Source organism: Branchiostoma belcheri, unplaced genomic scaffold (assembly GCF_001625305.1).
Source record: "Branchiostoma belcheri isolate BF01 breed outbred unplaced genomic scaffold, Haploidv18h27 scaffold50, whole genome shotgun sequence".
In the NCBI taxonomy this organism is placed as follows: Eukaryota; Metazoa; Chordata; class Leptocardii; order Amphioxiformes; family Branchiostomatidae; genus Branchiostoma; species Branchiostoma belcheri.
In genome coordinates, this window is record NW_017804132.1 from 1,240,260 (window position 1) to 1,254,259 (window position 14,000).

General features: G+C 40.3%; 2 protein-coding genes across 2 annotated transcripts; both read right to left on the reverse strand.

Annotated features, from left to right (window-relative positions):
- Nucleotides 1–584: 584 nt before the first annotated feature.
- LOC109480350 lies at nucleotides 585–6,792 on the reverse strand. Its single transcript, XM_019782544.1, has 8 exons — nucleotides 6,646–6,792; nucleotides 5,434–5,576; nucleotides 4,155–4,229; nucleotides 3,716–3,913; nucleotides 3,129–3,309; nucleotides 2,608–2,721; nucleotides 2,163–2,279; nucleotides 585–1,807 (listed from the first exon to the last, which is right to left on the reverse strand). Exons 2-8 carry the CDS (start codon nucleotides 5,455–5,457, stop codon nucleotides 750–752), a joined length of 1,767 nt encoding a protein of 588 aa, XP_019638103.1. The 5' UTR covers nucleotides 5,458–5,576; nucleotides 6,646–6,792; the 3' UTR covers nucleotides 585–749.
- Nucleotides 6,793–8,255: 1,463 nt separating this feature from the next.
- On the reverse strand, nucleotides 8,256–13,289 carry LOC109480348. The gene is made up of 6 exons (XM_019782542.1): nucleotides 13,108–13,289; nucleotides 12,530–12,657; nucleotides 10,513–12,073; nucleotides 9,967–10,122; nucleotides 9,355–9,562; nucleotides 8,256–9,006 (listed from the first exon to the last, which is right to left on the reverse strand). The coding sequence occupies exons 2-6, from the start codon at nucleotides 12,653–12,655 to the stop codon at nucleotides 8,799–8,801; spliced, it is 2,259 nt and encodes a 752-aa protein (XP_019638101.1). The 5' UTR covers nucleotides 12,656–12,657; nucleotides 13,108–13,289; the 3' UTR covers nucleotides 8,256–8,798.
- Between the last annotated feature and the right edge of the window lie 711 nt (nucleotides 13,290–14,000).

Below are 14,000 nucleotides of genomic sequence, written 5' to 3' on the forward strand. Positions count from 1 at the left end.
GCAGTTTCTATGAGAGTTATTACTTATTTCTGTTCTTTGCTGTCTAACATCTTCAACCTTGGCTAGTGACACCACCTTCTTCCTACCTGCCCTATTTTACCACATTTTAAGTTAATTCTTTTGCTAAACACCAAGTCATTAACTTAAAGGCTTTCACGCCTTGCTCTTTGACACCACCAAGACCAGTATACCCATTTTCGAACGGAAATTTTTTGTCTGTCTTGAATATGTAACAGTTAATGCCTTACGCCATAGTGTTTTAGAAATCTGACAACTGACATTCAAGCACATCTTGTCCAAAATGTGTTCATGGACTTGCAAAATCCTGTCATTTATCTCTCCATGGCTTTACACTGAGGTTTTGGCATGAAATTTTGTTCTTATCCTTCTTGAAGTTTTAAGGTGCTCAGAGCTGTTTTTTTTAAATGGCTGTTTTATAGTATAGACTAGGGAGATGATGTTTTATTGATATGGTTTGGATTAAATTTGTGATATTTATAGTTACTGTAACAATAACTGCAGTTTAGTGGGGGTTTTTTCTACAATGTAAATGATACATGTACATACATAAGACCATTGGCTGAAACTGAAAACTTGCCTTGTACTTACCATATTATATAACCCACAAAGCAAAATACAATGAATTCAGAAGAAAGTACAAATTAAAGGATAGTATGACACACACAGCTGATACTAAGGCTATCCTATGACACCATACCTCCACATACACATGAGTAGAAACAGCAGTGCTACGTTTCTTGTGAGGGGAAGTGAGCCTTCATGTGTTTAGAGAGAGCCGTTTTGGTGCCTGTCCTGTACCCACACTCCCCGCACATGTATGGTTTCTCCCATTGATGCGCCCGCATGTGGGCATCGAACTCAGGAACACTCGCCGTCCTATCGCCGCAAAGCGGGCACACGTTGATCTTCTGTCCGTTTACCGGCGACGGTTCTTGTCGAACCAACGGCTCCTCGTGAAAGGTGATGAGTTCGCGTCTCTCCTGTGTAACGTGACTTAGCTGCTTCTGGTCGGTGAGGACACAGTTGTTGGAGGAACCGACGTCCTGTTTCTCCAGTTTGATGCACCGCCCTATCGTGAACCTAGCCTTGTGTTCTGATGTATTCTGCGGCGTTTCTGTCTTTACGTCTGCTATTTCCATTGGTGTGGTTGCACACACAGGAACAATGTTCGGTTTTTCAACCTTCACTTCTTCCTTTTCTTCTACTTTCGGAGACCTCCTTGCCAAGAGATCTTCTAGACTCTTTGTTTTTACTTGGATCGGTTCCTTGGTTATAGATAAGTCAGTGGGCATGTCTTCGACATTTTCGCTTTTGACAAACCTTTCGTCTGTGACAGGAACAGGCTTAGGAGTCAAGTCTTCTGGCATTTCAATGCTGATCGGCCTGGTGTCCATTGGGACTGGTGGATTCGGAGAAACGTTTTCTGATTTCTTACACTTGTTGGGGGACACGTCCACAATCATATGAGGCTGTACAGGGGGGTTTGGTGGTCTGATTTTAAAGAACATTCTCCCCATGATGGGAGGAGTAGTGGCTGCTGACAAGTCTGGTTGGCTGTTACTTTTCACAAAAGTCTGGCTAGCCATGGGTTGTGGTGCTGTTGTAACAAACGTGACGTTGCCCGTCGGTTGACTGTTGTTTTTGATGAAGGTTTGCTCCGGTTGTGTTGTTCTACACATGAAGCCCGCTGTGTTTGTTGACGCCTCCTGTTGTCCCTCAATCCTGATTGTTTTGTTTACAACGCTGACGTTGTCCTCGGGTTCCGGAGTGCCTCTCCACCTGGTCACTATAGCGATGAAAATTTACAGACCATACTATTCAAATCCCTGATATATTTGCAATATGAATGATAAGAAGAAAAGTAACATTTGTCAAGCAAACACATTCACATATATTGTGACAGGAGTCTAAATCCCTCCTACTACAAAATTGCAACATTATGTAACCAAACACCAGTTATCATGGTGACAGACGTCAACAAATCAGTTCATTGACCAGGTCAGAGGTTAGTGTTTGGAGAAGAAGGAGAAGAAGGAGAAACTGAGCAAAAACAATATGTTTTCCTTCAGTAAACATATGTATCTGAGGGAGAACAGTATGAGCAGGAGCTGTGTGAAAGTAAGAAAGGACATCTGCCATACCTATAGCGACAGCGCGCTGTGTGATGGGCTCTGGAGCGGAGGTACTAGTGGAGTCTGGACTGGTCAGGATCAGGTGACCAGCAGTGACCAATGGTCTCTTACTGCCAACTCTCTCATCTAATAAAGACATACATTAATTTTGTATACTATAAACAGACATTAATTGGTAAACCAGTCAAGAACTAAGGAGTAGGCTTTTTTGGCTCTTTGTTCTTGTTCTTGGAAACTGTTTCATGTATTCAAATACACCTCCTTCATCTTTGGGTGCATCCTCTATACTTCTTCTTTACTTCAGTCGACTGGAACAATTCCAAGGTACATCCTGCTTTAGTACACATGTACATACTGCCTTTCCTACTGTAGTACTAAGATTCATTTTAAGGCAACTCATGCCTGAAAGGTAATTGCAAAATAGGGAGTATGTATAATATTAATAAGCACATACTTGTAGGGTTTGTGTTGTAAGAGATGACAGGACTCTCTGTTGTGTCGAAGCCCTCCAGACTGGTGCCTAACAGTCGGCCTGATGTAAGCGGTTTCTTCACTGGCAGCTTCTCATCTGGAGAACAGCATGAAAAAAAAAACATCCAGTGATACAGTTCTGGAGATCTAAAAGACTTGAATGATGATGAAAAAAAAACAATGAAAGTCCTTCATAAATTATATGTATACTAAATTAAACTATGTCATGAATATGTCATAATTGCACCTTACTTAGAGTTAGACCTTATGTCATAATTGCAACTTAAACTGAAAAATATTGTGAAATGTTTCATTGCAAAATGAATAAAATCTAAATTTTTCCACTGTCTTAGAAGTAAGATGGCAATTTCCAAAGATCATCATACATGTACATGTACATCAAGAAAGTTTGTACAGCTAATTGTAAAGAGTATCAGAAATCCACTAGAGTCATAATATTTTCACAAACATAAAGCTTAGTCACTATGCTAGTCCAACACCAACCTGTCTTGTCCTGAAACACGTAGACTTTATACGGGTTGTGGAAGTCTTCTGGTTGACTCTCGTTCTTAACCTCGTGGATCTTGGGGTGTTTGTTAAGAGCACATCTTAGCCGCGTCTTCCAGACAGCCGGCTCAGGTTTGTCAACGTCTTCACGGTACTTCCCCGTGTACTTGGCCCATTCCTGTTAACGAGGTTTGAGGGCAATAAAAAAAAAAAGAATTTTTCAGCATTTAAGACTTCTTACATAATGTTTACCTTCGCATATGGTCTACTCTGTTAATTCTTAAACACATTCATATATATGGTCAGACAGGAGTCTAAATCCCTCCTGCTATAAAATCGCAAAATGATGGAACCCAACACTAGTTACCATGGTAACAGACACAACATTCAGGATCAGGTTCAGGTCATTGATGTCACAGTTTGGAGAAGAAGAAGAGGAAGAAGAAACTGAGCAAAAACAATATGTTTACCAAATAAGACAAAGCACATTTGTACATCTGATTCAATAACTTGTGATTCACACTCATAGCCTTCAAGTTATGGAATCAAAGGTGTATAAAATTTTAAAACGGTTGTTCCCTGACCTTGAACAGGAGAGAATCCCTGTCCTGGTTGTACTCATGTTTCCCAGCATGCTTCCATGGAATCTTGAACTTGGTTTTCTCCTGGTTGAGCCAGTCCAGGCCGGGGACCGCGCCGCTGTCTATCATGGTAATGAGCCAGGGGCGGAGCCGCTCACGCGAGTTCTCCACCATAGGCAGTGCTGCCTGGGTGTGCTTGTTCTGTGGACATGAAGGTCACATGAAGGTCAAGTGTACAAGGTCATGACCTTGTCAATCAATCAAATGAAATTATTTGAGAAAATGTTTATGAAAATATCTTTCTGCTGACTATCATTTGTATATCCACTTGTTTAGTAGTATGTAAGTTCATTTGTTTTCACTAATCTTGTTTTGTTAGTAGACAGCCTGAAGAAGGCCTTACGAAAGTTGCTGCACTTTTTTTTTTCCTTCATGTTCTTACCTGTCCATTGTCCTTGGTGTCCTGGGCCCTGCAGGATGTGGACAAGTCTAACAGTGCCTCTGCTGCTGTGGATCTCTGAAAATGTGAAAAAATTCGAACATGACTTTACATGAACTAAATCTCCATCAATAGTAACCTAGATACTACAAGTAAACGACAAAATGGCACAATTAATCAACAAATTTTAGTCCAAAGGAATAGTTGGCTTAGCCCTTGAGTAGAACTTTTTGTTCCATCAAATTTGTTCTGACTTTTAATAAAAAAAATGTTTGTTTATTTCAGTCTTTGTTTATTCATGAACTACTCAAATCAGTCTGGGTCAGAAAAAGTAACAAAATACAGGTTACATTATTGTCCTAAATCTATATGACTGGTTTATTTCACACAAATACAAATACAAATACAATACCATAGCAGCCCTTCGGCTGAATTGTGGTTATTGTTTACATTTAAACAATATAAAATCAGCTACAATGTATAACGATTCAATACAACAATGTTAAACAATATAAAATCAGCTATAACGATTCAATACAACCATGACTTACACAATGAACATGTCAACTATCATTTAGTAACTTTACAATGAAAGGTAAAGTACTGTTCTTAAATCTCGATGTTCTGCAGCTAAATTGACTGATTTGATTTTTGGACCTGAGTTCTCTGCCATGTACAATTGCACGTGTAGGCGGTAACCAACTGAAGAAAGTAGGGGATCTTGATAAAGACACTGCAAACTTCTTACAGAGTAGGACTCGTCTCTGGTACAGAGAGGTAAGGGACAGCTGGCCTAGGGCAGCATCATAGTTGACGTAGTTCTTACCCAATACAATTCTACATGCTCGCCTTTGCACAGACTCTATGTGTCTAGACTGAACAGAGGTGATGCCTGGGTGCCACACGGGGCAGGCGTACTCTAGTAGTGGTCTTACAATAAATCTATAGTCACCATAAATCCAATTGACAGACATCATTACACATACATGGTTCTACAAATGTGGAGTTGTGTGGTAAAACGGTAGAGCATTCAGCTGAAGACAGAACCAAGAGGTCCCGGGTTCGAATCCTGCCAAGTCACCAACCTTGTGCCTTTCGGAAAGGCACTTTACACAACTTTCTTCACTTTGCTCAGGTGAAAATAAGTATCCCAGAATGATCAATATAGATACAGATACAGATCGTGGGCACTAAAGGAAAACCAAACCTAATGAGTTCTTTTGATGACTTTTCCTACTGTACTACATGAATATGTTTAACTGTAACGTTTAAGTGTCCCCACCTGTTCATGTTCAGGCCTCTCCATGCTTGTCTATGGTGTATACGTAGTTGATGGCAGTGTGTTGTCTTCTTGTCTCTGTTCAGGATAACACATGTCCAAAAACACCTGGTGGCAACGGGCATTGCCTACACATGTACATGTACCTGAATAGGTAAGAAAATAGTTTGCACACTTAAAGTATGGGAGGGCAGTTTTAATATACAAATGAACATGTATGATCTAAAACTATAGCCACTTCTTATTGCAGTGGCCTGATAATGTACTCTAGACTTAGGGCTCAAAAGCTCTATAGGCATGCGTATGGGTCCTAAAAAGTTTTGTTAGTCCAAGGAGCTTTCTGTTGTAAGCTCCTTGGTTAGTAATCCTTCGATTTGATAAAATGTTGAGGATCCAGTTTGGAGCCTAACGGAAGGTTTCTATTTTAAAGAATTTGAAATTTTTTGGGTGATTTAGAGTTCTTTTATACCACAATATCAAGAACAAAATTATCTCTGAGCTTACCAGGGGTTCTTGGAAAGACCTGTGTGACTGGCTTGAACAAACACAAATTTTACGCATGATTACAGGTGCACTGCCAGAATTCTTCTGCCAAATTTGAGATTTCTGACGAGTTACGATTAAGATTGTATCCATTATAACTGTTTCATATGTTAACCTATCTCTTAACACACTGAACTGGGATCCAAGAAAACCAAAAAAAAAAAGAATTGTTACTAATGAAATGTTAGGTTTACGTGTAAGGTGTAAATCAACGTAAATTTTATACTTTTTTCTTGTCGATCATAATCATAGTTTTTGACTTTTTCTCTTAAGATAATATGATGTATCCTATAAAATTAATAATCATTAATACACTCATGCATACTTTCGTTTCTGTTCGTGCTTACTGAACTCACTTGATCGTTAATAATTTTTTAGACTACTGTACGTACGGGCACTTTTCTCACAACCATCCATAATTTCCTAAAACATCTCTCTGTCCTTACTGAAACAAAATTCTCCGATTAAAAAATCTATCTAAATTTTTCACATGTAGACTCAAGAATACGTGCACGGAAGAAGCAGTTGAACTTCTAAGAAACGGGAAATTCAAGACCGTTGCCCCCCTCCCCCACCCACCCGCAAACAAGTTTTACGTCACAAGCTTTCGCTTGTTTAAAAAATCTTCGTCAAAACGCCACATCTTCCCCCAAACCAAGACTTCAAACCTACCTTTTTCACCCCAAGGTGGTCTAGGTGGAAGGAATACGTTCTTTTCTGCTGGACAAGAGTGGTCTTTCTCAGTTTCGGGAAGTCAAAATACGAAACGAAACTCCCACCTACAAATCCAACATGGCGGACAGAAATTTGGACCAACGCGGAGGGGTGAAAGGTCAGGGTTAAAAGGTAGCTTTTCTATCCGGATGTCCCAAATAATATCGCTGATTGACGCGTGTCTTATAACTTACCATCTTTGATTCTAAAGGCATATTTGATAAAATGTGAGAGCTTGTAAGACCTTAGATGAGCTTTGGAGCATTTTTACTGACTTTTTACTGAATCCATATATTTTAAGAAAATGATTTTACAGAATTTTAAAAAATTGAGCATATCTATCCCTCTCCTTACATATATTAGGAGTTTTACTTTTAATGTCACGTTTCAACCTGTTTTGATGTCCTAAAACGTAAGAATATGGTCTTGGAGTGCATCTTTTTTTCTAAAAAGTACACATAAAATTATAGCACTATCTAATGCATACATTACTCTCCAAGCAAAGGTTTGGGTTTTTGCTTACTTTTTGTGTTTTTAGGCTTTTTTTTATCGTTTCTTTCTTGCACTGGAATCTTTTTTTAAGGCCAACCCAATGCATTGAACAGACTGATTCACTTTTTCATGAATAAACAAAAGCTCAAAGTCAAAAAGAAGCAAAGACAGTGAAGATTAGATACAATGACTGTTTATTTCAAACATAGCCTTCATGGTGCAAGCTGCAAATTGCAAGTTGGATTCTTCATAAACTTCAGTTTCAGTCTATCTACAATGTACTTCAATAATAAAACGGCGAGACACTTGGGTCTAAACGGAGTCTCAGCATTTCATAATCACCAAAACATGAAGCACTTACATTGGTAGGTACTGTTTGGTATCATGGTAACTATGGTTGTACATTTTACACATAGCATTACATTACAACTGTTACTGTAACTGCATTGCATGCTAGAGTAATATTTGCTCCAATGTACAAAGTACATGAACATTTGCACATGTAACAATCTTGATCTTGCACATTTATTTTGATTGTTCCCAATAATATTGCCATGAAGGAAAAATTTGGCCTCTTACAATTTTGAGCTACATCCATTATACACAAGGTTGCATTTATTAATGATGCATGATAATCATATTGTAGCCACTGATAGAAATGTACAATCTATTATGGATTTTAATATATTCGGATTTCAGTGCCCTGCACTCTGTGATATGAGAAAATCACAAATATCATTCCTCTTTCCAGCAAATTCATCTGTTCAAAAATATATACAAATAGAGCAGACTGCACAAAATACTTTTAAATCAGTAGAAAACCCTCTGGACATTTCAACCATGTACAATGTATTTCATAAGAAAATTAAGATGAATATATACATAACTATAATGTGCATAGTAAAAAAGTAGATACAAAAGTGCAACAAAAAACACAGAAAGAAGCTACATTTTCTTGGGTACATATGCTATAGTTTTACATGTAAATGTCTTTCCTCAGAACAACATAGCTTGTTCAGAAAACAGGATACTGTGATAACCCTAAAATCCTTGTGCATTATGTTCAATATTAATACAGTAGTTCATGAAAACACACCTTGCTAGGTGCAAGCTCCCCTTTAGCATCTCAGATTTCTTCAGAAATACCTAATTATTAGCACATCTGGGTATTGCTTCATCCTTTATACCCTTCAACAGATAAAACATTGCTTTTTTTAGAATTGCAATATAAAGTGATTCCAGTCCTTGCTTTTTCAACATCACTTTCTCACAATTCTGAAGTATTTCATGGCATCTTTTTACCTCCTCTAAACAGAATTGTTCCAAATACAAGTAGCCATTTTCTTGCACAAATCTTGATCATAAAAAAATTTCAACATTGGCACTGTACTGCCTTACTGCATTACATATATTGTCATCTCAGTTCTGGTTCTCCAGAGATATCACATACTTCAGTCTTGACTGAAATAAAGGCAAGTAGCCCTTTGGTCAGGTGGCTGCTTCCAAAAGTGAGAAGAAATTAGAACTTATAGAAGGACAAAAAAAACAGTAAAATGATTATTTTCTGTCCTTTCTTCTTGAGGTGAGAAAAATGTACTAGTAACTCATTTTCTTCTTTCTCATTGAGTTTCTTCATCCTCTGCTATTGTCTCCAAGTGGTCAGGTTTGGGAGTGATTTGTGGACTTTTTCCATCACCCCCTTTCTCTGCTTGGTTGTTGGCTGTTCCACCAATTTGATCATCTTCCCCAGGTGCTGTCAGGTCAGGTGAGCTGTGCCCTGCTGTCTCTTGCTTCTCTTCTGTATCTGCTAAACTTGGGAGACTGCCACTGTAATGTGAAAAAAGATGCTGTCATCCCAGTTAAACAAAGTTTAAATTCAAAATCACAGAATCACAACTTAAAGATATTTATTTTTACTGAAGGAAAACATATTGTTTTTGCTCAGTTTCCTCTTCTTCTCCAAACAAATAAGGTCAACGACCTGAACCAGACAGCTGTCCCCATGGTAACTAGTGTTGGATTACATCATGTTGTAATTTCATAGCAGAAGAGATTTATACTCCTGTCTGACCATATATATGAATATATAGCAGACCATACGCAAAAGGTAAACATTATGCATTTTCTTTGCAAGTGTTACCTTTCTAGTTAAATAAGCAAACCAACAGCACCGACCTTTCTGGCATGAATGCAGCGTTGTCCCTGCCTGCTGCAGAGTTGAGAGTACTGGAGGACAGGGAGTTGGTGTCCTCCCGGGGAGGGGGGCGGCTGGCACGGCTGGTTCCCTCCCCATCAGGCGTGGGGAACATGTCAGGCTCCAGCAGCAGGGAACTGCTGTTACTCCACGTAGCAGAGGCAGTCGGGGGAGGCTCACGGAACATCACTGGAGGGAAATATAGGAAACCATATTAAGCTGTTTAGGATCTGCCTTGTATATTGTATCAAATGCTTGCATAAGAATGGTACATTTGGGGGTCGTGCTCGATTCAGAACCAAGAGGGTTCGAGTCCTGACATGCCACCGATCTTGTGCCCTTGGGAAAGGCACTTTACACGACTTTCCCCACTAAACTCAAGTGAAAATGAGTATCGTTTGACCAGTATTCATTTCTATACTTCAGATACTTGATACATGTACTTTATTGGGATATCCATTAGTTTTTTTTGTGCAACTAATCTCTATGTTTGGGACACAGCAACAACTGCCTGTGTCCCACGTGTATTGCACTGTTGCAATTTCAATAAATCAAATCAAATCAAAAAGGTCAGGATAACCTAATTCCCATACCATGTTTGTGTGTGTTGTCTGGATCATCAGATGGCTCCTCAAAGTACCCATCATCCCCTGAAAGGTCAGGGGTCGGTGACCTGTGCCAGACCTTGTACAGCCCTGCCTCGTCTCGCTCCTGGTTCACGCGCTCTGCACGGCCATTCACAAATACACCTGGGTGTGTGGCACAAGGGAGAGAGAAAGAGACTTGTCAACTTGTCATTATAAAGAGCAATGAGTTATTTGCCAATCAGATACCCTATGTGTCAAATTTTAACTCAGGTTGTCAAGAAACAACTTTGTAGTACTGTTAAGTTTTGACAGAAGATGAGGAAAATGCATCACAATATTTGCAAGCAAATACCAGTTTAACATGTTCCTCTCTCCATCTTTGTTTCAAAAGCACATGTGTGCATGAAAACTCATTTTGCAAGATCTGTAACTTGGTGTGATGTACTAAGATAGAGTACTTTCACAACTTACAAATGGTAGTCCTTAGCATAAGCTGATCTGGAAACCATAATTAACTGTCTATATCTTTCACTAGTAAAAATCTATCCTCACCGATGCAGTACATCTTCAGCAACATGCGGCGTTTGAGCGGCGTCATGAGAATAAAGTCGTAGTCCCGCTGCACCATCCTCTTCGTGAACTGCGGCATAACCTTCATCAGCTCCTGCGCTGTCTGCTGAATCGAAGGCTTCACCGATTCGGCAAACAGCGATATTGGGGCGATCCGGGTGTGCGCTTCGATTAGCTCGTCCAGAAGATCCCACAGCGTGTCATGGAAGGGATCCCGCAGGTACTCCGCCTCTCTGCAGTACGCGTTGATGATCTGGATCTGTCGTGAGAGCTCGTGAGCGGGGGAGAACAGCGCCGGCATGGAGAGAGATCGCTCCAAGAGTTGCCGGCCGTCCAGGATGGCCTTGATGTAGTGTCGCGTCGTGGTGCTGAGCTTGTCCATGCCGTGTTCTGTCATAGACGGCCACAGAGGGTACCCCTTCCACAAACAGCCACATCGCCGCATTAACAGGAACAGCAGCCAGAGGACAACGGCAAGGCACCACACGCCGTTTATAAGAAGGAGCTCGTAGAATAAGTAGTCGGGGGTGAGCCATACGGAGGTTAGAGAGGGCATGTTGAGGGCACAGCCCACAAAGGAGTTGGCGAGAAGACAAACGAAGTTCATGATGAACATGAAGTTGAAAGAGGTGACGCGGAACGGGCGCCAGATGCACCCGACTACAAGAAAGACCAGCCAGCACACCAGAATGCACCAGATTTGCGCCAGGGGGTGGCGTATCAACCCGGCGTAGAAACACACTATGGCAAACTTGAAGAGGAAAAGGACTGGGCGGTAGTACACCCAGAAACGCTTGTAGGAGGAGAAGAGGTGGAAATGCCCGACCGCCCACACTACATCGATACTGCGGATGAACTGAGCTTCCTTCAGCTGCAGGTAGCCTTCATGGCGATCACTGTGGGAGCTGAACATCTGACGTCGTATCTTAATGATCATCCAAGCTGCAATGCCGACAAAAAACAGAAGAGACATGGCAACCGCACCTGCTACAAGACCCCAGTGGGTGCCACTGAAGCACGTGTAACCGTTATACACATCCACCGCATCTAGGTACGTGCAATGGAACAGCTTTGCCAACGTTGTGCCCAAAGGCAGAGCGATGACCTGTGCTATGGTCAGGTACACCCGTTGTAGCTGTGCGATGCGTAGAAGCATGCTTGCATTCTGCTTGTACAACAGGACAGCGTAAAAGATGGTATAGGAAACCACAAGTACTGTGCACAACATCAGCCAAGCTAGGAGAAGAAAGTGCACGTCGAAAACAACAGCAGATGGCAAGAAATAGCTTTTAGCCGAGACGTAGACGCCCGTAGAGAACTTGGTAAACTCCCAAACGTCAAGATTGAAGAGGAAAACGAAGCTGAGATGGCGGAGCCAGGTCTCAGGCCAGGTCCAGTGCTCAGACATGGCCATGAGAAGGGCGAAGAACTGGAGATAGTCCAGAAGGAGGAGGATCAGGTCGAAGACAAGGAGGGATGTCCGCCGTTTTGTCTTGGGCATCTTGACGATGGTGCCATCATCTGATGTCTCCTCAAACTGGATCTGAAATGGAGAAAGTGGAGGTATTTAGCTGGTGACTGTTATGCTGAGGGGCAGTTATACTGGCTATACAGAATAAACATACAGAAGCTGGTGTGTTACGCTGAAGGGCGATTATACCAGCTATACGGATACAGATTTAGTGGTGCACTTATAAGATGTATTTTATGGCATTATGAAAAGGCAATTTGAGTATTTCATGAAAGCTCAAAGTCAAACAAACAACATATGAAATAAGGAAGATGAGGGCCCATTATTCATGTCATTTTCTTTCATTCTATTTTCATTGTTATTATTTCATTGATATTTTCATTGGAATATTGACTATCAACCTTCTGAATCAATGAATGATGAAAATTATGAAAATGGAAAGGTTTATGACAAAGTTATTTTCTTTATCTTATTTCGTTCGATTTCCAGTTTTTGTATATGGCTGTCAGTTCATAATATCGGCCCCACCTGTTGTCCATCATGATTAAAATGGAAGTTGCCGTTCCATGAAGTGTCCTCACCCCCCTCCTCCTCCTCAGGAGGGTGGTAGATGGGGAGAAGAGGCAGTGCTGCGTCTTCCCGCTCCTTCCCCATGGCTGGGGGGAACAAACAACAAATGGAATCTAAATCATACAAGGTTCACATAATACAGTACCTGCAATATCTGAACATACCAGACAGTATAATTCTTCTTCCTTGCAATGGCCCCTTCAAGGCAAATTAAGCATATGGCAAAAAAATATCTGTAGTGTTTTTAAAAGAGGCTACCTGCATGCAAATCATAATTTGTCTATAATTATATAAACATGGCACATCATTCTAGTACGACTGACTTGCCCTATGAAGGCTAAGTTGACCTAAGTATTGTTTCAGGGAAGGTTATCAATTTTCAAAATGTCGATGCTAAAGTCAGCTCTTTTCAAGAAACTAATCATAATACCATAATACAATTTCTTCGTTGTTGAAACATGACAGCCGCCCCCCTCCCCCCTACAAAAAATCATGACAACATCGAATTTGCATCAATATTATGCCATGTAACTTACTGTGTATGTCGCTTGAGATGTTCTCTAGCTCTCAAACGCTGTAACCGGTGTATTTCATGCCCTACATGCTGAAAACACAGCGTTGTTTTTGATATTGTCAAGACGATTTTCTAGCCAAAGACTGTACACACAAAATCAATATGGCCGCTCCTTCCTCCTTGCCTAATTAGGTCAATGACGTCACCCGTTGCCGGGGTGATGTGACGCTGCCAACATTTATCAGCCCAGAAGCGTAAAGGTAGTCGCCTATTTGTGGCATTAGTAAAAACGAATCTGTAGCTTTTTTAGCATAAAATTTCAGAACAAAATGACTGATCCGTAAATAGAAATGTCAGCAGACATTGAAAAAATAATGAAACAAAAATATTAAATTGGGAAGAAAATTCAATAAGAAGCTCCTTACAAATTATTGTCCCCAGACCTGCTTCATGACATTGGTTGCAATATCACTGTAAAGAATATGGGGGAAAGGACAAGACAAAGTTACCATTCTGATACATTTTATTCTAGTTCAGAGGGTTGACATCAAAGAATACAATGTATCATCATGTATACAATGTTTACAAACAAGACAATATAATATGCCTTCTGGCTGTATAGTGCACTTCAGCCAACTGCAAACATAATAATTTGTGACCAACATTTCCAAACTTTTCTTGTTACTTTTTTCAATGTCTTTTAGTGTACATTTATGGTTACATTTTTCCATGCTTACCTGTAATATTCTGATTGTTGTAATGTTTTATAGATGTTGAATTTATATATCTCATTTTGTGGGTAAATTATGACGTGGAGTACAAATTACTACAATAGTAACATTGTGTTAGATATTGTCTTCCCTTCTGTTATAAAAGTGCTTAGGCCACACCAATTTAATTTGTTGGTTCTCGGAT

What these genes read in the sequence shown, in the direction of transcription:
- LOC109480350 (XM_019782544.1), bottom strand. Translation starts at nt 5,457, where the DNA reads ATGGAGAGGCCTGAACATGAACAG. An exon ending in GGGATTCTCTCCTGTTCAAG is followed by an intron (nt 3,310 to 3,715) that starts GTCAGGGAACAA and finishes CCTCGTTAACAG; the next exon opens with GAATGGGCCAAGTACACGGG. An exon ending in CGTGTTTCAGGACAAGACAG is followed by an intron (nt 2,722 to 3,128) that starts GTTGGTGTTGGA and finishes GCTGTTCTCCAG; the next exon opens with ATGAGAAGCTGCCAGTGAAG.
- LOC109480348 (XM_019782542.1), bottom strand. Translation starts at nt 12,655, where the DNA reads ATGGGGAAGGAGCGGGAAGACGCAGCACTGCCTCTTCTCCCCATCTAC. An exon ending in TTAATCATGATGGACAACAG is followed by an intron (nt 12,074 to 12,529) that starts GTGGGGCCGATA and finishes TCTCCATTTCAG; the next exon opens with ATCCAGTTTGAGGAGACATC. An exon ending in AGACAACACACACAAACATG is followed by an intron (nt 9,563 to 9,966) that starts GTATGGGAATTA and finishes ATTTCCCTCCAG; the next exon opens with TGATGTTCCGTGAGCCTCCC.